The sequence below is a fragment of the Panthera tigris genome, chromosome A2 (genome assembly GCF_018350195.1).
Source record: "Panthera tigris isolate Pti1 chromosome A2, P.tigris_Pti1_mat1.1, whole genome shotgun sequence".
NCBI classification, from domain to species: domain Eukaryota; kingdom Metazoa; phylum Chordata; class Mammalia; order Carnivora; family Felidae; genus Panthera; species Panthera tigris.
The window spans coordinates 31,025,693-31,051,622 of record NC_056661.1 but is presented as its reverse complement, the minus strand read 5'-3'; the positions used below and the strand labels follow the sequence as shown (position 1 = coordinate 31,051,622).

Below are 25,930 nucleotides of genomic sequence, written 5' to 3'. Positions count from 1 at the left end.
TCCCTTTCCCAATCCCCTACTTGTAGTTGAATTCTTGCCTCAGGGTCTACTTCTCTGGGGAACATGGCCACAAGGCATCCACCTTTTCACTGGGTCAAACGAAATTACAGTTGTTATGACCTTTGGACATCAAACTACAAGTGTTCTAGGTTCAGTGAAGACTTCTGATTCTTCTGTCAGGATTGAAGATTTCCCCACCCCAGTTCTGCAGACCTAGGAACCAGCTTAAGCTATTGTCAAACAACCAGGCTGTAAGATCCATAAGCAGAGACATAATGTCTGTCTTCTTCAAATCTGAATCCTGAGCAATTTAAAGCAGAGCTTGGCACATGGTAGGTACTCATAAATAGCTATTGAATCAATGGATGAATTAATTCATCCATTCTCGGCATCCTCACTGACAGGAAATTGCAAAAATAATACAGAGTCCCATGAGCCTTTTATTCAGCTTACCCCCAATGCTGACATCCTCTATCGCTGCAGCACTGTATCAAAGCCAGGAAGTTGAGAGAGGGATCTTTTCCTTTTTTTTGTTAATTTTTTTTTAACGTTTATTATTTGTGTGTGTGTGAGAGAGACAGAGAGAGAGAGAGAGAGAGAGAATGTGAGTGGGGGAGGGGAAGAGAGAGAAGGAGACACAGAATCCGAAGTGGGCTCCAGGCTCTGAGCTGTCAGCACAGAGCTTGATGTGGGGTTCGAACTCATAGACTGCAAGATCATGACCTGAGTGGAAGTCGGATGCTCAACTGAGACACCCAGGCGCCCCAAGAGAGGGATCTTTTCAAACCGAAAGTTGAATCACGTCATTACTCTGCTTACCTGCCTAGCGGCTTCCTACTTCACTTCAAATAAAGTCTGTTTCCTATGTCCTACACCGTGCTTTGTGGTCTGGTTCTTCCAGACTCTGCAGTCCCATCTCATCACCCTCCCCTTATGTGTCCCAGCTCCACCAGCTTTACTCTTGTCATTCATTTCTTCAAAGATGCTTGGCGGTCTCCTCTCCGAGGTCCTTGGATGTGCTCTCCTCTCTGCCTGACCTGTTCTCCCCATATCCGATGCCTTCCCATTCTGCATGTCTCAGCTTAGACGACACCTTCTCAGAGAGGCTTTCACTGACCACCGTATTCCACTTCTCCCCACCCTTGTGCCTCATTTCTTCCCTACATAGCACGAATCAACGCTTAGTCTTACATATTTGGTTTGCTCACTTGTCCGTTAGTGGAGTCTTTGAACCTTGAGTATGGGCTCAAAGATACCAGGAGCTATATTTTGCTCATCTCAGTACAATTAGAAGTTTGACTTGTAAACACTCAGGCTTTTTAAGTGTGGACCACTCAACATTGAGTAGCCAGCTACCATTTGTAGAGCGTTGTACAGTCCATTGACCTTTTCTACATACGACCAGGTCGCTGTCCTATCAGGTCGGATTATCTGCATCGCCATTTTACAGACTGACGGTAGTAACGTTCACTGATTACAGCAGAAGGTGATTTCAATGCCCTAGGTAGCTCCCCTTGGCCGGCCTCGAATTTCAGCCACAGCTGTGAAGGGTAGTTACTGCTCATGCTGACAAGGATCCGCTTCACGCGTGCACCTTTCAATTCTCTCCCTTATCCCTCCTCAAGGCTTCCCTGGGGGTGGGGGGAAGAGAGGGTGGTGTCGACACCCGTGCTCCTTCACCTCCTCCCATCCCAGCCTGTCACCGAACACTTATGAGGCTGGTTTCTCTGAAGTCACAGGAGCCTGCTCAATCTGTAGGCCAGCGCAACCGGGAGAGGAGGGAAAATTACCACCCCATGTGGGCTCTCACCCAGTGGGGCCTGGGGGTTGGTAGATAAATACTCCAGCTTCTTTCCCCTGATGGCAAACCGCTGGAGCCACTCTGAACGCGACTCAGGAATCCTGTCCGTTTTCTCTCCTTCCCGGTCTCTCTCCTCCCCTTACCCTTTCACTCTTGCCTCCTGGAATCACCCTCCTGTGCTTCCAAACTCAGCGTCTCTTGGGTGTTCTCATGCCTTTACATGCCTTACCTTTCTCATCCTGATACCATCCTATGAGACAGACGTTACCATTATCCCCATCACAGAGAAAGAGGGCAGGTGAATGAATGAGAAGTTAAGTGTCTTGCCAAAGGCATTGATTGACTTGCCCACATCCCCCCAGTGATTGAGGATAGTCCCTGGGGTGTTAACTCCCCTACATTTCCAGGCCGTGTTTGTCTCAGGCTGTGGCTTCAGAAAAGTCCCAGGGCTTTGGAGAGGGGATCAGTGGAAGAAACAAGAGACTCAAAGAAATGGCAGCACAGGGGGGAGTTTCACCCAGGCAAGTGGGATCGCAGAACCCACCTGTTTGTTCCATTTGGATGCCTTCCCTCCTTCCAAGGAAAGAAGGTTATGACTTCACCTTCCTACCCCGAAATACATCCAGGAGGAGCGAAGCTTCAATTCCAAGTTAGGTCTGGTGGACACAGAGAACTAGGCTCTCCTGCTGCCCTGATTGCTCCCCTTTTTAAAGGCCAGGTCTACTGCTTTTCTTCTTGAAACCAGAAGGAATAAAACCAGCTTAGTGAAATCCCTGTTGGATTACAGGAGCATCTCATTGTGAATCTGCAGTGGACCGTGGAAGCTCGTCTCTATCTCCACCAGGACAGGCAGTGCGTTCCATGGATCAGGGCCCCAGGGCCCTCCGGAGCTGCTAAGGCCGGTGAAGAGAAGTGCCGGTTATGCGAGTTTCTCCACATCAGAGAGTTCACAACGGTATATGAAGCAGAGGCCACTCTCTCCTCCTGGAGAGCGCTGAAGGAAGCGGTCACATCCAGCCGTGTCCCGGGAAATGAGAGGTGAATGGGGTGCCTCGCGCCAGGTCCCCCCTCCCCCTGCCCCTCACCGTCCCAAGCCCAGCCCGCTGCCATGTAGATGTTAGCAGTCAAGGCCACCTCCTCCGCCCAGGCTGTCCTTCAGTCTACACTTTACCCTGCAGCCACGGAGATCTTTCCAAAATGCTGATCTCATCGCGTCCCTCCTGTGCTTAAAATCCACTAGTGAGCTCCCTTAGGCTCTTGGGGATAAGGACAGAAATCCCAATCACGGCCGCCTAGCAGGGCACCAGCAGCCCTCGACTCAGAGAGGCCTCCTCACTCATTGCACTCTGGCAACCAGACGTATCCATCCTGCCTCCCACCATCTGAGCTTTATAAGGCTGCTCTCTGCCTGGGATTCTCTCCCTCCCATTCAGTCCCTGGGAAACCTGGTGCAGTCCTCAGGTCTGAAGCACCTTTGACCTCCCTCTAACCAGCTCAAGCCCCTCTGATAAATGTTCTCGTGGAATCCTCTGCCTCTCTTTGCTGCACACAGCCTAAGTGGCTTGTGCTTATTTTAATGTCTGTCTCTCCTCCTAGAGTGTGAGCTTCTCAAGGTGAGGCACGTTTCTGTTTTATCTCGCTCCCATAGCCCCAGTGCCTTGCATAGCAGTGGGTGCAGATGGCGTCCTAAAATGAGAGAATCAATGAATGAGCAGCCTTAGGCTTGGAAACAAGGGCATGGGGAGAGCGTGGAAACACCGTGCATTTATAACTTATTCTTCCATTGTTAAAGCTAACCAGATTCTATTGTAATTCTGCTCTCTCCAGCCAGCACTGTAAGCAATAACTTTATTAAGGTCAAATAGATATCACAATACAGTATTTATCCAACAGGGTCCAGAAACCGGTTACAGATATCATCTAAGAACCACAGCTGGTTTGTGCTAAAATGCTTCCAACATCACAGATCACACAGAGTTTATACATCGATAACAACTTTTATCTGGAAATACGGATGCACAGTTTGCCCTCGCTGTTAGGCCTTGATGTTCCAATTGAGTCAAAACAAAGAAGGGAAGACTGGCGTTTTCTTGATAATGAAAAAATTCTGAGGAATATTTCATGAGAACCGTCTCTGGGATCAGAGTTGCTCATGGAAGTCATTTCTAATTTATGATTCAAATCGGAATTAGTAATTGGTAAGTTAAGCTGTGACTTGAGAATTTCTAATAATTGGATCAAGGAACATATTAGCTTTACAAATAAATAGGATTTAAAAGTTTGGCTGCTCGTATAGGTTCTACAGAACATCCTTTATAAATTAATACATTAGCACAAAAGCTTCTCGACTATGGTATCTGATATCTGCATCTGTATTACTCTAAGAAAACAGCACTCCATAAACACAAACGGTTATTGGGCCTATTGTTTATGGTCCATAGGATAAGAGCCACAAAACATCATAGAAAGTTACGAGAATGTAAATACTTAGCTAAGTAGATAGAATAAGTATTGGGCAGTTACCATATATAACACTGAATATTGACTAATAGGGAAAAAAAATCCCAAACCTTAGTTACGGTGCAGTCAGAATTGGGTAAAGCCAAAGAGACAGATTTGCAAGTATACAAAGTAATGAATATATTTCTTTAAACGTCCATGTAACAAATTCATGGTGCAAACTGGAAAATTTTCATAAATACACTTCAAATGTTCATTTTGTGAGAAAACGCATATTCATGCACTAAACCTTATGAGCACTGATTCATTAAGTAAAAAAAAAAAAATACAGAGCAACTATCTGAAACAAATACTTAAGAGACTCACAGTCCTACAATGTCTGCAACTAAACACAATAAAACATGCATGTGTGATACACCAAATTGTCTTATAGAAATCATTAAAACCTCTTTCGCATCAAAACGCATAGGAAAACTCAGGGGTATAGAATTTACTTTATGCACATTACATACTAGAGACAGTAAGCTTCCAAATGCTTTCATTATCTCCACACACTTACAAAACGACCATACAAGTATCTGTGTATGTAATAAGGTACTCTCCAATTAGGCATCTATGATGAATAATGTATCTCCTCATGTCGTCTCCTCTCTAAGTACCATTTATCACGACCCAGGCCTTTCTGCCTTAATGAGGACTACAGATCTCTGATTTACATTCAACACCCTCTGCATTAATAATTGATTGAAACTCTTAAAAAACTCTTCTGCAACTAAAATGGAAGGTGGTGAGGCTATCGCCAGAAGAATGCAAAGACTACCTGTTAAATCTGATTGGTAAAAGAAGCGGGGCCACTGGACTGTTGGCCAAACTCATCTGAGGATGGCCCCATACTCGCCTGCTGGCTATACCCGCCGCTTGACCCATAGCTGTCTTGGTTGTACCCGCCTTGGTTATAGCTACTCGAGTGCTTTTCCATTGGGTCTGAAAGATATCTCTGTCCCGAGGAATGCCAGCCGGTCTCCTTGAAAACAAACCAGATGTTTCCAGCCCAGAGGATAAAGTTCAAGAACCCAAAGACCTGAAAGGAGAATCAGAGCAAATGAGTTGATAGATGGAAACACAAGAAAAATCTCAATTTCAGAAAATCCTTCAGAATACATACGGCTACTTTTTATTCAACATTGAGATCTCTTTCAATTTTTCATTTGGAACCGCTGTTTCATTTAGAATATTTAACATTTATTTATTTATTTATTTGCATCCAAGTTAGTTAGTATATAGTGCAATGATTTCATAAGTAGAATCCAGTGATTCATTCCCTATGTGTAACACCCAATGCTCATCCCAGCAAGTGTCTTCCTAATGCCCCTTACCCATGAAGCCCATCCCCCTCCCACAACCCTCAGTTTGTTCTCTATATTTAAGAGTCTCTTATGTTTTGTCTCCCTCCTTGTTTTAACATTTTTGCTCCCCTTTCCTTATGTTCATCTGTTTTGTATCTTAAATTCCTCCTATGAGTGAAGTCATATGATATTTGACTTTCTCTAATTTCGTTTAGCATAATACCCTCTGGTTCCATCCACGTAGTTGCAAATGGCAAGATTTCATTCTTTTTGATTTCCGAGTAATACTCCATTATATATATATGCCCCATCTTCTTATCCATTGATCCATCGATGGACATTGGGCTCTTTCCATACTTTGGCTATTGTAGATAGCTCTGCTGTAAACATTGGGGTACATATGCCCCTTCAAAACAGCACACCTGTATCCCTTGGATAAATACCTAGTAGTGCAATTGCTGGGTCATAGGCTAGTTCTATTTTTAATTTTTTGAGGAACCTCCATACTGTTTTCCAGAGTGGCGGCACCAGTTTGCATTCCCACCAGCAGTGCAGAAGAGATCCTCCTTCTCTGCATCCTTGCCAACATCTGTTGTTGCTGGGTTGTCAATTTTAGCCATAGAATATCTGACTTTTACTGAATGCTTACTACACGTTAGGCACTGTGGAAAGGGCAATCCATTCATTCTGTCTGAGAAGAAGGTATTATTATACCTGTATTAAAGATGTGGAAACTGAGGTCCAGGATAAGAATCTTGTTCCAGGTCACATGACTTGGTAAGTAGTAGACGAGGGTCAAGCCCTGTTCTGTCTGACTCCATGGTCTGAGCCCCTACTTAAGCTTATTGTCTCCCCAAGTGAGGTGTTCCTCATTGTCTGTAAGAAGTCTTCAGGGGCTACAGAGTTGAGAACTTTGATTTTAATAATAGCGCATTAATTTATAAGGTTACCTTCACTTCATGGCTAGAGAGACTACTCTTCCAGTTTTTGTAATGATATAAAAAAAATGAGTCAACTTAAAAAGTATGGCATAAGCAATCGTGCAGGTGGTGTGCAGATCAGCACATGAATGAGAGGGTACACAGAGGTTATGACTTCGAAGAGTTGTACTTTCTGTGCCTCTCACATCCAGAAATGAATGTTGAAACCAGACTCTCAATGCAATACGGGCTTCAGAGAGGTATGAGGTATTCTCCCAAGAACTGGATGTGAGGCTTTCCTACGGAGATTCCTCTTACTCTCCAAAAGGGTGTTGTTGGCGAGTCAGACGACCAGGTGTAGCCTCCCCAGACCCTGCCTGTCTGATGGAAGCAGAGCTGTTCGCTCGTGCCAGAGCCTCGAAGAGAACAGCTGTTCTGCCACCTTTCCCAGGGCACACTGGTTGACCTGGGAATTAACCAGAAGCAGTCAGTTGTAACAGCCCCCTACCGGAGATAGACAACAGCATGAGATAAAGCTGTGATGGCATTAAAACATATTTAATAACCACTCCAGCTCAACAATCACCATTCAAATTGGACTTGGGCCACCGCCACAGCTCTGGATTATAGGGTGCTGGGCCAGCATCTATCCTCAGTTGCTGGATGGTAGGGGGGGTCCCAAGTGCCCTGCAGGTGGGGGTGGGGGGGCCAGTGAAGTCAAGATGAGGCGCCTTGGGGACCTGGAGCAGGGGCTATTTACCAAAGTATTTCAGAATTTTAGCAGCAGGTGGATCAGGACACATTACCTGAATGTCACCTTTGGACTCATCCTGTGGGTTTTGAAATCACACTGGCTTCAACTGCACTTTCCTGCTCCGTGACCTTGGACAAGGCAGTTAGCCTCTGGACCTCAACTTATTATTTTGATTTCCTAATGTGGAATGAAGGCTATTCGTTCCTCGGGTGACAGTGTGAGGACTCAAGAGAATGTGTACAATGCAGCTAGACGGTGCTAGACACATTCGAAGATGCTTCCTGCCTGGTAAGCAGTGTTCTGAATACTTTCTCAAATATTTCCATGAACTGTATTCGCTTGGCCCTTTTGCTGCAGCATAAACTGAAATGGGACTTTGATGGCAAGGCCATACTCTTGAGGGATGTCGGCAGCCAGAGCAGTCTCTGTAGGCCCTCGCCTGATCTAAGACTGGTTTATCCCGGCCAACCCCCCTTCTTCCTTCTCTCTTCTTCCACTCTCTCTTCTTCCTTTAATGTTAGCTGATACTTACTTAACATTATCTTATGCCATGCTCCAGGCTCCTTGCTGATGGGAGATACAAGACATAATGAAGGTACTCCCAGTATAATAGTTGTGTGACCAAAATGAATTTGGTAATCACGGACAAAACTCTAATTCACATGCAGGACCTTTTATCAATGTGTACAATAGCTGGGATATTTTCCACCAAGAGGAGATCTTGATTAAACGGTATCTTTGTGAGTGTATGTCAATGTAGGAGTAGAAAAGATTATCAAGGAATCTTCTCAGATATCAAGAGATGGCTCTGCCCAGAGCTCTAATTTTATGTTTCCCCTTGCTCGGTTTCTCCCTTTTGCTGGCTGCTACTTTGCTTCTAGAAAAGGGATGCTCAAGAAGAACCTAGCAATCAGGGGCATGCAACTTAAAAGTGAGTACACAAACAAGGCATCCCCATGGGCATGTTTCAGAAGCAGGCACGTCTTATCCCGCTGTCATCACACAGGTATTGCAGACTCCTGGCTGGCACGTGGGCCCTTGAATCTTTTCTTGCCATTTTGTTGCAGCTGAAGTTAGAGTAAGGATTTTGATTCAAGCTCAGATGTGGAGGCAACAGAAGGAGAGACTGCAAGCCACCGTGCGTAGCAGGAGGAAGAATGAGGAGGTGAAATCTAGATTGGCCAAGAAGACGTGTCAAGATTGCCTATAATGAAGCTGGAGAAGCAGAAGTAGAAATTGTGAATAGGATAGTTAGGCTCAGAGAACCTTGGAAAGAGAAGTTGAGAGAGAAAAACACGTTCTTTCCTCCTACCCTCTTCGTTGGGCTCTAACCACTATATGACATTTAGGAAAATGAATGCATTTACGAGGCAGCTTTTCGGTCGACACTTATTGAACACCTGCCATATGCTGGGCACTATGCTGAGAGGACTTATAACATATTATATCATTGAATCAATGGTCTTGTGAGGTCTGTTTGATAAGAGCCCCATTTTACAGATAATGAAACTAAGGTTTAGGGACCTTAGTGCATTTGTCCAAGAGCAGTCAATGGGGCCAGGATTCAAACCCAGGCAGACGGACACCACAACTGTGCCCTGAACCATTTCGAGTGGCAGCAGCATTAACAGAATTTGGCTCTACTCTGGCATTGCCGTCACTACTTGAGAAGCCGCGAGCAAATCCTTTCACGGCACCTACCTGCATTTGTAATGTCTGGATAGCTCCCCTGCCTATTTGTGTTGGTGTGAAATCATAGATGCCAAGATGCTTTGGAGAAAGTAAATTTTTTACCCAGGTAGAAATATCATTGCTATTGTTGAACCACTTACTTGTAGAGGTCACTCCTATGGGTGTGTCTGACTCCTTCTCCAAAGCCTACACTTGCTTAGTAGGCAAGGTGGTTTGGTTCTGTGAGCCATATTTCTTCTGCAGGATTCCGCAAACCCTGAGCCAAGGTGGACATGTGGCCCAAGAGGAGCTAATGAGATGCTCTCTGCCCGGAATTTGGGATTAGACCTGAGTGATTTTAGTTCAGCCCAAGATGTTTCTTTAAGAAGAAATATAATCTCAGAAACTGGGGGGTGGCTATCTTCTCTTGAGACAACAGGAAAAAGAAAGACAAATGCATCCGAAAAGAGACAATAATGTCACAGGCATTCAGAAAGAGAGAGATGAGAGATGAAGAATGTAAACTGTCCAGCTTCCTGATAATTCCTGGTCCTGGGTTCTGCCCTTACAGTGCTAGTATTTTTCCAATTACTTTTACCTCTTGTGAAAAGCTAGCTCAATAGGATTTGAAGCCAAACGAGTTTGTAATGAAAAAAAAATTGCTGTGTTCTGGCAGATTAACATTCTTTCCCTCTGCTTTTGCTAATAGAAATTTTGTTTCCCTTGTAAACCCCGATGCAGTCAAGTGGCTTGAGCTCTGTGGTGGAACTTTAAATCAGGAGCAGAGTAATGCAAGTCAGATACAACATTCTTTGGGATCTGACATTGAGAACCTTGGTCCTGCTCTAGATGCTGCTTTTTTAACAGTCTGTTTCATCAGATTTCATCAGTTTTCTGAGCTACTTAATATCCTTCCAAAGATTTTTTTTTTTCCTGATGAGGTTAGTCAGAGTCAGTTTCTGTTACTTGCAACCCAAACACTCCAGCACATACGGACGTTGAATGTCCCTAAGTGGGGTCCAGAGAATGGAATTTAGGGATAGGTGGATTATTTTGCTTTGGCCAGTTTGAAGTGAATTTTCTGTCACAGGAACTGGAGGACCTTTAACTGATGTATATCCGTAACAGTAACAGCAGCAAACCTGTCCTTTCTCCCATGACATGCTGTCTGGTTTCCATCCATTTCTCTTTTTGATTTAAAAAAATTTTTTTAATTCCATATTTTATTTAAAATTATATATGTACCTATGTGTCTAATTTTGTGGATTTTTTTTTTTTTAATCTGAGTATAGTTGACACACAACATGGATGGGCCTGCAGGGGGTTATGCTACGTGACATCAGTCAGGTAGAGAAAGGCAAATACCTCTTTTTGATTTTAGGAGACACGTCACATGGTTTCTCATTCAAAATTCCCATCGCCTAGTCTAAAACTTACTAGAGACAGCAAAGGTAGAATTAAATAGACTCTGTAGGACGTCATAATGTATTAGATTGATTATTAAACCAACAAACGTACTGGATGATTTTCTCTTGTTGTTCTCTTAGGTTTTGAGATCAAGATTATAATAACATTCATTCCGCCCTGCCTAGAAACACGCTACGGAAGCAGGAGAGTCTATTTCAACACACGCCTCCAAGTATTCAAGTGTTTATCTGCGGGTGTGTCTGGCAATGAGCAAAAATGACGGCGAGGACCTCCTACATACTTTCTTTCCATGTTTACTCTCTTAGCAAGGCAGGATTCACAGTCAAAGCATCAGGGAGCACCTGGTAACCCTGTCCCCTACTTAAATGCCTGCTCAGATTAAATTTCAGAAAGCTGTAGAAACATAAGTTAACCTTGAAGCAAAGATAATTATTTTTAGGGGCTGCTCAAGAATGTTTTTCTTTCAGCAAATACTGTCAGGTTCTCTAGTCTTCAGTAACTACTACTCTTTGCTGCCATTATAGTTTCTGTCTTTCTTACACGCAGTTTCTTTCTTTAAACTAACACAAGAATCCAATTTAGTTGCCCTGCTCTCTGTCAGATTGTCTGTCTTCCTGTGAGAGCTATACATTTGAAAATATTCGACTTTGTTCAACTCATATAGTTCAGCTTTTCCAAAGTTACCAGGCAATTAAACCGGGAACATGGAGAAGATAAAAAAAAAAAAAAGGGGGCGCCTGGGTGGCGCAGTCGGTTAAGCGTCCGACTTCAGCCAGGTCACGATCTCGCGGTCCGTGAGTTCGAGCCCCGCGTCAGGCTCTGGGCTGATGGCTCGGAGCCTGGAGCCTGTTTCCGATTCTGTGTCTCCCTCTCTCTCTGCCCCTCCCCCGTTCATGCTCTGTCTCTCTCTGTCCCAAAAATAAAAAAATAAAAAATGTTGAAAAAAAAAATTAAAAAAAAAAAAATTACCTTAATTGTTCTAAGTATTTTTTCTACTGTGCAGCTTTCCTGTATTCTATCAGGTCTGAGTGTTTTTCCTCCAGACAATCAACTGGATGTATTCTAGCTATGTGTGGCTTGAACAATGTTTTCTTCCCAGGAAACCTCTCTGCCATCAAATATTCCTTTTACTTCTGGCAGGCGTCAGACTTAAAGTTCAAATTTTATATCTGCTTCTGGCTTAGAATTTTGACTTGACTGTCATCCAAGCAGCAGCTGCCAATACCTGCTGCGTTCTTATTAAGACTCCGTAATTGGCAGCATTAAAGCCTATGGGTTCTGACAATAGAAGACTTGAAGGCCAGAGGATCATCTTGCACACGGAGTGAAATACCGCCTTTTAGACTGGCCTCATTTTGGAGGCAGAAATCTCCAAGGTGACCTCTGAGATATTTTTCCTATTCATTTGGGTGGCAAACAAAGGTTTGGGAGGTAAAGCATAGATGAAAACATACCACGGAAGTGTTTAAGCTGGACATTACAGGGCTGTGGACAGCCATGCATTTGTTGGACGGCTGTTTGCAAGCTGACATCAGTAACAATACTTCCTTAGGATCCGTCGCGACCTTGACATCAGACAGTCCTTTCGCCCAAGCTGATGAACCCACCAACCACAAAAACGAAAAGACTACAGTGACGATGAAGTCCTATAGAAACAGAAAGATAAAACAGGAAGAGAAATGTGAATTCTAGAAACAAATTGATTACTTTATACAACTATTTGGCTTGCTTTTTGGGAAATTCCAAGATCCCACAGCTATGGAACCAGGAAGTTGAAAAACAGATAAAAGAAAGTTTTGTGATATTATATTTATATTTGTCTAAAATAAATAATAGTAATATTTATTGAATGCTTGAACTGTTCCAGGAATGATGCTAAGTGCTTATAACCCTCATCTAATTGTTCCTAAAACACCCCTGTGAGGAAGTTCCTATCATTATCCCATTTGCGGATGACAAAACTGGGACAGGGAATGGTCAGACAGCTTGCCTGAGGTACCCACAAATAATCAGCGATGGCATCAGCACTCACATCCGGGCAACTAAACCTCTAGGCCTATGATTGTAACCGCCGTGTTAGGATGGCTGCAAACACAGAGATTTGCTGATTGTTAAAGACTCCTAGATAGCAATATTCATTTATTCACTCATTCATGTTTTTCAGTGAACAAATCTACGTGCCATCCAGTGTATGCTTGAGACTGTGTTCAGTGGAGGCAATAAATAGCCGTAATGTTTTGACTGCTTTTTACGGGCAAGAGGATTTATGTAAAATTATCCTTACAAATGCCATGTTAGACAGTGTTTTTAATACCCATTTCTCGTGATTCATCGCTTACATATGACATCCCAACAAGTGCCCTCCTCAATGCCCATCACCCATTTATTTTTCCCCCCTCCCCCCTCCATTAATACTCATTTTAAAGATGAGGAAATCAAGGCCCAGAGATATAAGGTAACAATATAGAAAGGGGGAGAGCCAGAATTCAAATCCAGATCTGACTTACAAAACCATCTGCTATGAATACAGGGGAAAGAGGCTTCTTTTTCCATATGAAACAATATCTCTATGATGTAAGATGATGTTTAAATGTTTAAGGAAACAATACCAAGCTTCTGATGATGGGGATGCTTCTCAAATCCTCCTCATGACTCAGAGCAGGTGGGGAGTCAGAGTCACTGTCCATGTCTTAAGCAGACCATGTTCTAGTATAGGACAGTCTTTCAGATTTACTGTATTTACATTTGACTAACATAAAAATATTTCATACTGCTTACCTAGTATACTAAAGACCCTGACCTGGAAAGGAAGCGTACATTTGCTATACCAAGAGAAAGGTTTCTGTTTTAGTCTAAATGATAAGCCTGTCAAGTACAAAACTTGCACCGTGTCTCCTTCCTACCCAAGGGCATGGTACATTTCACTTGCTCTGGTTAGTTTTCCCTCATGACATGACTGAAGGAGTTTTCATCAAGATCGCATGATCAACACCAGGGAAACTCTTACATTGTAAGGATGCTGTTGTGGATGGTATTTGTTAGGTGTGGCTTTTGTGGACAATGTTCTAGACTGTCCACTTCTAAGAATGGCTGCATTTTCACGGAAACTGTTATCTTTTCATCCAGGGGCTGTTGCAAATAATATGACTTACCAGTTGACCTTTTCATGTTGGCTCTAGAAAATTCAGGGCTAATTTGTTACCTGCTCACAGGGTTTTTAATGGCATGGATATTTTAACCCTATTCCCAGCCTTGTTTTATATACCCATTCTTTCTTTCCCTTCTCATTTTTAATTAATTCCAGTTTGAGTTTCATATATTCTTGTAAGCTATCTTAAGTTGTTTCTGGAATGAGATGGTGGTATAAACAGGCAAACAAATACAGTATCTACAGCAATCAATAAGAATATTTGGAATCAAGAGACTCAAGTGTTTGAGTCTGAATTATAAACTGGAGAAATGGTTACGAATAAATAAGCCAGGTTGATTGTGTCAAATACAAATTCAGGTTCATGTTCAATCTAGTACCTGATTCATTCATGGATGCCTTCATTCAAACAATTTTTAAAATTTTTAATGTTTATTTATTTTAGAGAGACAGAGTACAAGCAGGGGAGGGGCTGAGAGAGAGGGAGACACAGAATCTGAAGCAGGCTCCAGCCTCCGAGCTGTCAGCACACAGCCCGACGCAGAGCTCGAACTCACAAACCGTGAATCATGACCTGAGTCAAAGTTGGATGCTTAACCGACTGAGCCACCCAGGTGCCCCTCAAACAATAATTTTTGAGTAATGTGCCAGATATTGAGCAATGTCTTATGAGGGATTTAAAAAATGCAAGATGTGGACTCTGCTCTCTTGATATTACATATTTTTTAGGGGCTATAGATACCCTGCCCTTCCAATTATGAGACAGGAACTGTCATTATTTCTGTTCATCATAATTAAAAATAGACTTGAGAAAAGGGTGTGAGGATGGGGAAACAAGAACAGAGTCATGTGAAGACCTCTCCCTTGGAAATTGGAGAAAATAGTATCAAAACTTTTAGACTTATTTAATAATAGTAAGAATACCTAACATTTGTGGGGCATGTATTATGTGTGAAGCACTATTCCAAGTTTACATGAATTAAGTCATTTGATTTTGACAACAGCACTGTGAAACAGATGCTAATCCTGCCCCCATTTTATAGTTGAGGAAACTGAGGCCCTAAGGGGTTAAGTAAAATTGCTCAGAGTCTGGAGTTAGCAAGTGGTAGAACCAGGAATGTAAGCCTGGCCATCTGCTTCTGGTACCTGTGAGCCTGATTGTTCTATACCCCCCTCATGGCTGCCTTAAGGAATATTGATCTTCTTATTTAAAGCAAGTACACTAAAATTTCAAAAGTTACACTGGAAGTCCTGGTTAATTTAAATATGATGAAATGGTAATGAATCATTTTCTATATATAGGCTTCATGAATGAAGTCAAGGATCTGTGTCCTTGAGGGTAAATATGTTATATTTGGGAGCACATCCAAACTTTTACCGCGGTACCATTTTGTAAAGAGGCATCAGCCTATCATATTAAGGTATTTCTCACACAAGTTAACAGCTCAGAATCTGTCATCAGATAGACCGGGGGCTGACTACTGACCCTGCTACTTACTATGTGTTCTTGGACAATTTGCTAGACAATTTGAAACTTCAGTTTAGCTCACTGTAAAATGGGACAATAACAGTATCTGTCTCATAAGACAGTCAGGAGAAGTGAAAATGTGGTTTTTCATTTGTCTCTTTTTCCCAGTAAGACGTCAGTTCCAGGAGGGCAGAAACTGTCTACCTTGCTTATTACTGGGTCTTGGCAGAAGAGTTGCCATCAATATTTATTAAGAGAGGGAAGGAAGGAAGGAGGGAAGGAAGGAAGGAAGGAGGGAAGGAGGGAAGGAGGGAAGGAGGGAGGGAGGGAAGGAGAGAGGGAAGGAAGGAGGGAGGGAAGGAAGGAGGGAGGGAAGGAAGGAGGGAGGGAAGGAAGGATGGAGGGAGGGAGGGAGGGAGGGAAGGAGGGAGGAAGGGAAGGAGGGAGGGAAGGAAGGAGGGAAGGAAGTAAGGAAGGAAGGAGGGAAGGAGGGAAGGAGGGAAGGATGGAGAGAAGGAAGGAGGGAGGGAAGGAAGGAGGGAGGGAAGGAAGGAAGGAAGGAAGGAAGGAAGGAAGGAAGGAAGGAAGGAAGGAAGGAATATACAAAATGTTCTCAGTTTTGTTAAAATATTTACATTTATGTATATAACATTGGAGTTTACCTAGTGGTCGGTGGTAGGATTGGAGATGATTTATTTTCTTTTATATAAGCTTATGTATTTTTATACATGCCTTATTTTATAATTAAATCAAATAAAAAAAATGTGGCAATGTGATTAAGACATTGATTGATTATATCAATGGCTCTTCCAGACAGAAATTCAGATGGTTCTATTTGTCCCTACAGCAGCATCAAGATTCATAATTGGACCAAATAATAAATGTCATTAGAATAGAGAGTTTTGCAACAAAGGGCTTCAGAAAGTAGTCTCGGGCCAGATTTTCCACAACTAAGCAAAGTGTGAATATGGGGGAGGTTATGTAAAAAATTCTGGGTGAAGAATATATTAGCCTGAACTTTTTTGTTTTTTGGCTTCGGCACTGAGCGCGAGTTTGAGGCCACTTGCAGGGCGGGAAACGTGGGAGCAAATCCCTGACCCCATGCTTCTCCTGCCAAGGCTCCCATTGGCCACACCAGCTGGAGCCCAGAGGGCAGGGAGCCCACTGATGTGATCCATGCAGCCACGTCCTGAGCACAGAGCATGGTGGGGAGGGGCAGGGCATCCATCAGAATCTGTCCCCTGAACTAGAGGTCGTCTTTGGGGCCACAACCACAGCTGCCGTCACCCGTGTTTACCCAGCATTTCCCACATGCCAGGCACTCTGCTAAGCACTTACGGGCATCATTAACCTTATGACATACATACTAGAAAAGCCCTGCTTTTCTTAAGAGGAAACTGAAGCAGAGACAGGTCAAATACTTTGTGTATAATTAATGCCTGGCTTGATTACTGCAGTGTATCGTGAACTTTCTGTAAGGTTGGGGGGAAAGACGCTCTTTGGTGTATTTTATGTAGATAATTACCTTAGCTGGTGTTCTCTGAGATTTAGTCATTTTGGCAGTACCTAAAAACAGTTTTGATATTATCCACATAGTCTTGTGTTATTGCTTAATATTTAATTTAAAGCAAATTACCCTTTTGACATAAATAAGGTTATCTCAGAAGGAAATTATACGTGTACTATAATGCGAAGCCAGTAGGACTTGCCATAGATAGAAGGGGATTGCAAACCTAAGTGCTCCACAGTGAAACAAAATACCTTAACCTCTAGCTGGGAATGTTTGCACAAGGCTTTAGAACCTAGGATCTTTGTTAAAAGGGAGATTAGCAAGTGTTAGAGGGATATTAAAGAAATACTAGCATGACCTAATCAGAAGACCTGAAGTTAAAGTGAATATGGAATAACTTTCTCAGTCCGGTTACTTAGTCCCATGTGAATGGTCTACTGAAACCCTCTTCTGAATCAGGAGAGGTAAATGCCTTGCACTGGAGCAGGGATTTTCTTCTGATGGTGCAGACAAGAACCCGGTTGTTTACAAATGCTCCTGCCCCAGATCTAACAGAAACCGAGTGTGCAGAGGAAAAAACTCAAGAGGTAGATTTGTAACATTAACTGCTAGGTTACCATGGTGCATATATTAACCCTTGGAAGATGTCTTCTGCTGGCTCTGCTTGTGTTCTTTATTCTCCTAGAGTAGAGAGGCTGCCATTAGAGTACTTTTATGCTTCCAAAAACCTCGCACACTTGGGATCTATGTGGTCCCCATAAAAGCCCAAAAAGTAGTCACAGGATGTGATTAGCCTTTATTACAGATGAAGAAACTATGGCTGAGGGAGATAAGTAGATTTTCCCGTGGTTCATTAAGTGGTTTATAAAATTGGTCTCTGTAACTGAGAACATTGACACTCTTTACCGAGAGAACACGGACAGGCTACCTGGTTGTGTTTCTGCAGGATGTTTTAAGTGTGTGTTCAGTGATCTACACAAACAGCCTCGTCAGCAGAGGGAGCAGCCTGGCTTAATGCTGGCTGGGTGGTTTGTTTCCACTTTGCTTGCTGGGTGTGTTTTCTTGCCCCCACTTCTCCTCATTTGCTACAAGCAAACTCATTTTCATACTAGAATGTCATTTAATACATTAAAGACACTTGTCCCAGATCACTTTGGGGCATAAAAGGGAATCCTCTTTGGTGACAAAACCTCATCTTTTAGAACCAGGTAAACCTGTCTCTGTCTCCCTCAATCACTGTAGCCCCACTGGATATTGGTAATATCCATAATATCAATTCTCTCATTTCTATCTATTAACAAATATTCTCAGGATTTCACCTCCAATGGCATTATTATCTGTTTCACCTCTTTGATGATTTTGTTATTTATTCTGTGGCTGATACCTACCCTGAAAGCCTCTACCAGACTTGGGGCAGTTGGAGTCACCCACACCCTCTGTGTAAATGGATTTGCTTTGCTGAGTCAGCTTTCAGGAATCCCAGCATGAAGCTGTGAATCAGGAAACATGGAACCAAGCAGCAAGATAGAAACTCAGATCAGAACAGAGCTTGGGACTTGTCTTGGAAGAGAGAAGAGCTAAGCAGTATCTGGATGGAATAACTTCTTGTCCGCTCATACAGGTGTATTTCATTGTTTCATTTGAAGGATGAATAATAGTGACCTCTGACTTCTGGAGAGTGTCTTTGGTTTCTAACATGATGTAGAAGAAGATCATTTGATCTTCATAATAACTGCAAGCAGGTGAAGATTATACCCATTTAACAGATTCAGGGAAGTTAAGCAATGTGCTCAAGTCATCACAAGTAACTGAGATTTGAATGCAGGGCATTGAGCTCCATGTTTAGTGAGTGGTTTTTCCATCATGCCCATGCTTTCTCAAGTCTGAGTTACCCATTATTGTGGGAACTCAGACATGGCAATAAATAACACTGGGCTCCACGATTTTTCTCCACAATTCTCTTTCAGTCTGAGGCATAAAGAAGAAAGCCTCAGCTGGGTACTAATCTGTCACTAATGTTTATTTAACAGATATTTAACACCTATTTATCAAAGAAAATTGTGCCCAGGCTCTGAGCCTTCATGCAAGCAATGGTACCTGGCTGGAATACAGTACTTTTCATTTTCCATTGATTCATTTCTATGTTTGTCTCCTAATTATGTCAAATAATGCTGGGTTTTTGTACCCAGTAGTGGTACACGGTTTTCTTCAAAAAGACATTGTATTTAAGTTTACGAAAATAATTTAAAAAACTCAAAACAAGTGTTTAATGTTTATTTTGGAGAGAGACACACACACAGAGCACAAATGGGGGAGGAACAGAGAGAGACAGGGACAATCTGAGGCAGGCTCCAGACTCTGAACACAGAGCTGGACACGGGGCTCGAGCCCATGAACTGCGAGATCATGACCTGAGCCAAAGTTGGGCACTTAACTGACTGACCCACCCAGGCGACCCAAGAAAATAATTTCAAGAACAAAAGCAAGTAACTCATGGCTCAGATGACAGAAGCAGGGCAGGGAACGGCTGAAGTTTGCAAAGGCTTATAACCCCAACCTGCAAAGGGAACACTGAGACTGCTCGAGTGCTACCTAACAGAGATAAAAGGTGAGACAGAGATATGAAGCCCATATGTAATTTTAAATTTCTTAGTAGTCACATTAAAAACAAAAAGCAGGGGCACCTGGGTGGCTCAATTGGTTAAGCATCTGACACTTGGTTTTGGCTCAGGTCATGATCTCACGGTTCATGCGTTCAAGACCCACATCGGGCTCTGCGCTGACAGTGTGGAGCCTGCTGGGGATTCTCTCTCTCTCCTTCTCTCTCTGCCCCTCCCCAGCTCATGCTCTCCCTCTCTCTCTAAAGAAATAGACATTTTTTTTAAAAAAAAAAGCAAAAGAAACTCATGTGGTTAATAATATTAATACAGTATATGTATTTATATAATAAAACCGAATACCTAAAATGATTAATATTTTACTTTTTTGTACAAAGTCTTTGAAATCTGGTGTGTATTTTATACCTATAGCACATCTTAATCTGTATCAGCCACATTTCAGGTCCAATAGCCACATGTTGCTGCCGGTACCTTACTAGACAGTGCAGCTTTAACCCACAGTTAACAAACGAAAGCACGTTCACATCCACAGCCAAGTGAGAGTGATGCTCTTCTCCTGTTTTGGATCACTGATGTCACAATTTCTCGTGGTACTTGAGCCTGAGATGATCCTAGTAGCCCTCTCTCAACTTAGCTTTTTTAATTTTAATGTTTATTTATTTTTGAGAGAGAGAAAGATAGAGCATGAGTAGGGGAGGGGCAGAGAGAGAGGGAGACACACAATCCGAAACAGGCTTCAAGTTTTGAGCTGTCAGCACAGAGCCCAATGCGGGGCTCCAACTCACAATGACCTGCCCTGAAACCAGGAGTTGGACGCTTAACTCACTGAGCCACCCAGGCACCCCCTCTCAGCTTAGCTTTTACAAAGCCAGCATGCCTCCCATGTCCCTCCTGGCCTGTGGGATCCCAAAAGCGGGCTGACACAGTAGCCCAGTGCGTGGCCCCAGTGGTCTGGTGGAGATCTAAGGGCAGACAAGTGTGACCAAAGACTCTTAGGCCTTCTGTATTGGCAGCCCACGGGAGGAGATGGCTTGCAGGGACAGCAGGGACTGCATTTCAGGCCATATGTAGGGGAAAATCTGACTCCACCCCTCTATTCTCAGAACATGTGCAGGATGGTGGCTGGTTAAATGGAATGAAGTATATAGTTCCATTTTCCAGATGGGATAAATTAGTTAAATCCAGCTTGAAAGATACAGAGCCAGAATTTGGAACCAGGGACTTTGGCTTCAGAATCTGTGTTCTTAATCTATTATTAAAGTGCTCTATTGCTTTTAGAGGCCCATGACTTTATTGGCTCATAATAAAGATGAAATTGCAATATTAGTACGTATGGCTATCATTTATGGAGCAGTTGCTATGTATGAGACACTGTGTGTCTCATACATCATTCCTTCAGTTCTCCTAAGAACACTTTGAGACAGCTATTACTGACCTCACTCTACAGATGAGCAAATCAAGGTGTGGAAAGTTTGAGTTGCTGGAGTTCTCAGGGTCATTACGTTGCTAAGCTTCATTTGCAAACAAGGTTTGCCGAGCTCCAAAGTCTATGTCCCTTGCTGGAGGGGTGAACCTCATTATATATTCCAAACTAGCTTCAATGGGAGGCCCGACATGTGTTAGGCATGATGCTAAAATGCTTTACATATTTCACCTCAGTTCAGGTGAGCCCTGCAAGGTAGCTGTTTTTTATTTCTTTAATTTTTTTAATTTTTTAATTTTTTTTATTTTACAGATGAAGAAGGGAGTGTTCAGAGAAGTAGTAAGTAGAGAAAATGCATACCAAACTCAGATCCATTGGACTCCAAATCCCATTATTTCTTCATTTGTCCATTGTTTTATTGGTTCCTTTTCCCTAGTCACTCGGCCGATATGTATTATCTTCCCACTAGAGGCTAAGTATTGTTCAGACAATGGAGTAGGGACCGGGGCCGGGGCAGGGGGTGCAGTCCTCAGGTGGTTTGCATCCTTCTCTCTGCACTACCTGGATTGTTTTATGTTATTACCGTAAGATTCACTATTGTCACACTGTCAACGAATCAAAATTTTGTGAAAAGAGATGTAGTGGATCATCTTCTGTTGTAAGGGCTGGGTAATAATCAGTCATCTTGTTTCATGTGTGAAGAGTCTGGTTCCTGCTTGAGAATCCAGGTAAGATTTCATTTCTTCTTTTTTCTTAAGTTACATTTGATTGTGATTGACGTACGGTACTTTCCCTTTTTTAGTTTGTTTTTCAGAGAACTTTATCGATTGTTGGAACTGGGGCCTCCTGTTTCTTTTTTTTCTTTTTTTTTTTTTTTTATGAAAAGAAGACTTTTTAAAAGATCCTCTGCCTCCTTTTAGCTTAGTCATAGACAATTGATTTCATAATCTTTGTGCAAGAGGGAGGTATTCTTGGCTGTTTGACAACCTCAGAATGGATGCAGTCTTCACTAGCTTGCTGCAATGTTGTCGTAAATCAATATTAAAAACACCCCTTAAAACCTGACTTGATTTCCAGTTGACCCTGCCTTTCCTCTTCACTACAAATAGTAGCAGTACTGCTTGTAAAAGTTGCTACAGATTCAGCGCTTACTTCGAGGCAGGCACTGCGCTGAGACCTTCATATATATTACTCTGTTTAATCTTCATCAACAATTTGTGAGGTAGATTTCATAACATACAGGTTTTGAGAAAAGAAAGCATCACATAATGGTTAAGTCTATTGTCTTTAGAATCAGTCAGTCTTGGGTTCAAATGTCGACTCTTACTAACTAGCTCTGGAACTCTATTAAGCCTCCGTTTTCCTATCTGTAAAGAGGGACAATGATGACATTGATTTTCAAAGGGTTTTTGTCAAGTATGCATGAGCTAATTCAATAAAATACTTAGCTCAGTGCCTGACACATAGTGAGTCCCCAATGAATTTACACACACACACACAGACACACACGCACACACACACACACGGAGACAGATAGGAAAATTCTGTATATAATTGAATAACGGTACAGAAAAGTGTATTGGTATTATTCAATGGGTTCTGATGGTCAAATAAATCAGGTAGGTTAATTTATTTATTCAACACATCTCCAGTAGGAACCAACTAGGTGCCAGGTCTTCGGAATATAGTAATTAAAAAAAGCAGACATGATCCCAGCATTCACTCTGTTGGAGGACAGATCTTACTCAGATATTCCCAGAAGAATATGTAATTGCAGATGATGATAATGGCCTTGCAGGAAAAGGAACTGGTGTTTTTAAAACAAACACAAAACTGTCTGGCACCAGCCAGTCTAGGTGGACAAGGAGAGAGCTGCACAGATCTGATTGCGTCCAGAATCTCCTTAGGATTATCCCTCCCTTCAGTGGTTCTCAAAGCATGTTGAATAGTAAATACACCACAAAATGACTTATCTGGAAGGTCTATAAATTGGTGTCTAGAGGGAGTTCTATCCACTACCTGCTTATACCATGCCCAAGAAGAATGCACATTGACATAGGTCAGGACCAGAAAGATTTATTGGGTCATTCTGCTAGCAGAGGGAGGTTTAAAAGGAAGGAAAAGAGTGCTTGCCTAGTGAGAATTTTGGTGACTCACATGACTGCTGAAGGTATTGGCTCTCTGCACTTGCTCACCGGCAACCCTCTCCCCCTTAGAAAGCCAAGCAATAACCAGAGAGGTGAAAAGGTCTGGAGGGGATCTGTTTATATATCTAAATGGTGGTACAAAAGGATTCCTGCCTTTCTGGACCTGTATGCTCTCAGAAGTTCGTAAGCTTAGGGAAACAATCGGGGCTGTTAACTGTTTTCAGGTGAGCTTTTGGCTTATACAGAAAACAGCTCTCTTTCCAAATGATTGATTATTGATTTTGACACGTCTACCAATAAGTACAGAAACAAGTAAGATGCTCAAGTCCTAGACCAGAGGTGAGTCAACTGTTGAAACCATTTTGGACATCTTAAAAATAACTAGGGGGAAAAAAACCCCACATTTGTAGAGTTAGTCAAGGATGAATCTGGAAATTGGAGATGCTTATTGAACATCTTATCAATATTCTTTATTTTAATGTATTTTTTAGCACTTCCAAAATATTTTGGGGGCTGCCATTGAACCAGCTCAATAAAAATACTAAGATGTAGTCGATTAACGATCAGCTTTGTCTACCTGGCATAAAGCGTCTGGGCATTGTAAACATATCTGGAAAACAACAGATGCCAGGCAGTGTATAGATGAAACATCTGGAGGAAGTGTGGCATATGGGAGACATGGAGGGAGGCTCGGAGTCACAAGCAGCCAGACTTGAACTTCATCTGTCCCATGTACCCTGGTCTAGAATGTTGTCTCACTGTGTGATCAAAACAACTCTCCCACACACCTGACTGGCTAGGTCGGAAAAGCAGGCAACTTTTGATCTCAGGGTTGTGAGTTTGAATCCCATGATGGGTGTAGAGATTGCTTAAAATAAGTAAACTTACAGAAAAAGTTCTCTACCACAGTTTTTTATGTATATAAAACTTGGGAGTCATATATATAGATGATATATATATATATATCATGTGTATATATATATGATGTGTATATATGTGTATATATTTGATGTGCATATATGTACATATATATGATGTGTATATATGATATATATGTGCATACATGATGTGCATATATGTATGTATATATGATATCACACACACACACACACACACACTTTCTAAAAAACAGATGACCTACACAGTGGCAAATAGTAGGGGCATAGATAATAAACATGTCAGATATTCCAAAGTAATTTCTTCATTTGTCCAAATATTTTTAGATCCCCCCCTCCAACCTGTATTTAAAAATGGATGCATTTTATAGGAAATTTCTTCAAGTAAGCTACTCTGAGCAATTTTGACTTAAAGTGCTGGCAGACCTTTCAGGTGCCACCTTCTGAACCAAGTCAGCTCCTCTCTGGTCTCTGTGTTCTCTTGCCCTCACCCTCCCTGCAAGTGGAAAGAAGGCACATCTTCCTCCTTCAGAATTACATAATATTAGAGTGGGAAGGAACTGTCGAGATAAATCCAGGCTGTCAAATACTCCTGTGAAAACATAATCCTATTATTAACTTACTATTCTACACCACTGATATCTCCCAGATAGGACAGAAGAGTTGCTATGCATGGCTGGAAATAATGCAATAAAGCAAACCTGATCATGGATTTAAAAATTCTCTGGGACACAGTGTTCACATCTGACAGGATCATTATGAGGATCAAAATTAAATAAAAATGTGAAGCGTGGAGACCAGAATATTTTAATGGTTGCATTAATGGTTAGGAAGATGAAGGTGGTGAAGATGATGTAATCTTCAAGAGACATGGGCTGTTTTTGGCATGGTCAATGACATTGGACCATGAATTCAGCTGTAATGACTTCTTTTTTTCAATCTGTATATTGATGTTCTTTTGAAAACAGATTCATGCTGCCGAAGTCCAATGCATATGGCCAAAGTGTTGTTATTGCAGTCTCTAAAGTTTGAGCCAGTGGCTCTGTGTGGGTAGAATTTCAAGCCTCTTTGGCACCAACGAAGAAGTCTGGCAGCAACCAGGTGTGTGTATGTGAATATTTCATCTGGTTGCAATACATGACTGGAAAAGAACTGGGGTAATTGTGTTAAGACATGGAAGGTCACTTGGAGAATGCCTGGTGAATGAGCCATTGCTACAGTCAGTGAATGCCCTGATCATTGTTACATTCCCAGAAAGTACACTGTATGTGGTATTTAAAGTGTTTTCCCATGTTGGCTTCATTCACTGGATTGTAAGTTCCTTGAGGATGGGAGAGTCTTCACCACCTGTGTCCCTAGTCAAATGTCTGGTGTATGTATAACTTCTCATATATATCCACTGCATGGAAGAAGGACAGAGAGCTCACATTTGGCATAGTCACTTGGAAAATCATTTGGATTTCAAAAATTTGCGTGTTTCCTAAATTATCTCAAAGATACAAGAAACTCATGACACTGGCTATCTATAAAAAAGAAAATGAAATGGCTGGAAACAGTGATGGAAGAAGGGCTTTTGGGGTTTTGGTTTTATTATTTTTATTTACCTTACCCTTACCCCCGGTATGCCCTTTTAAATGACTGGATTTGAAAACACTAGCATAATTTTAGAATAGGCATATTTTACTGGATTTGACCTTTGGCAATTGTGAGAAACTTTCTGTTTAGGGGGATGATTATGATTATATTTCACACTTTACTCCCACCATTTTTTTTTTTTTTTTTTTTTGCAAGTGAGCAAGCGTTAGCACAGCTAGGTTCATGAAAAGAGCTGCTATTTTTTTTCAAGCATTCCTTATGCCTTTCTAGAATTGAAGACCCATTATTCTGTCATATATCAACCCATCTGTCAGCCCTCAACAGATGGTTAAAATGAAGAACTTCTAAAATACCAAGGAGGAAATTATCCTGCACTTCACCATCTACAGCTTAAATTTACTCTGACTTTGGAAAATTCCTTTGCCACTTCGCCACTCATCATACCAAGTGAAAGTGAGGGAAAATATTACATTTGAATTACAAAGTAGAAGCCATTTCTCAAAAAGGTGGCTATTGGATTCACAGACGTTGGCTTTACTCTGTCAGTTGGAGAGAAGACAAAACTGGGTTCGAGTCTCAGTTGTGCTGTCTCTTAGCAGCCTAGCTTTGGATGGTTTATTTGACTTGCTAGGCCTTTATTCCTTCAATGGAAATAGGAGAGAATGAATAGCCTATATTAGAGAGTTAATGAGGGAATGAAAAAAAAAAAAAAAGGATAATCTGTGGGACAGTATCTTGCACAAG

The 25,930-nt window shown here is 42.1% G+C and overlaps 1 protein-coding gene across 1 annotated transcript in view; it reads right to left on the bottom strand.

Annotated features, from left to right (window-relative positions):
- Positions 1 to 3,696: 3,696 nt before the first annotated feature.
- The window catches only part of SYNPR (synaptoporin), a 311,269-nt gene continuing 289,035 nt past the window's right edge, over positions 3,697 to 25,930 (bottom strand). Inside the window, exons 5-6 of the mRNA XM_042977353.1 lie at positions 11,835 to 12,026; positions 3,697 to 5,342 (exon numbers count right to left, since the gene is read on the bottom strand). Coding sequence (XP_042833287.1) covers positions 5,085 to 5,342; positions 11,835 to 12,026 — 450 coding nt within the window. The 3' untranslated portion in view covers positions 3,697 to 5,084. The remainder of the gene's footprint in view (positions 5,343 to 11,834; positions 12,027 to 25,930) is intronic.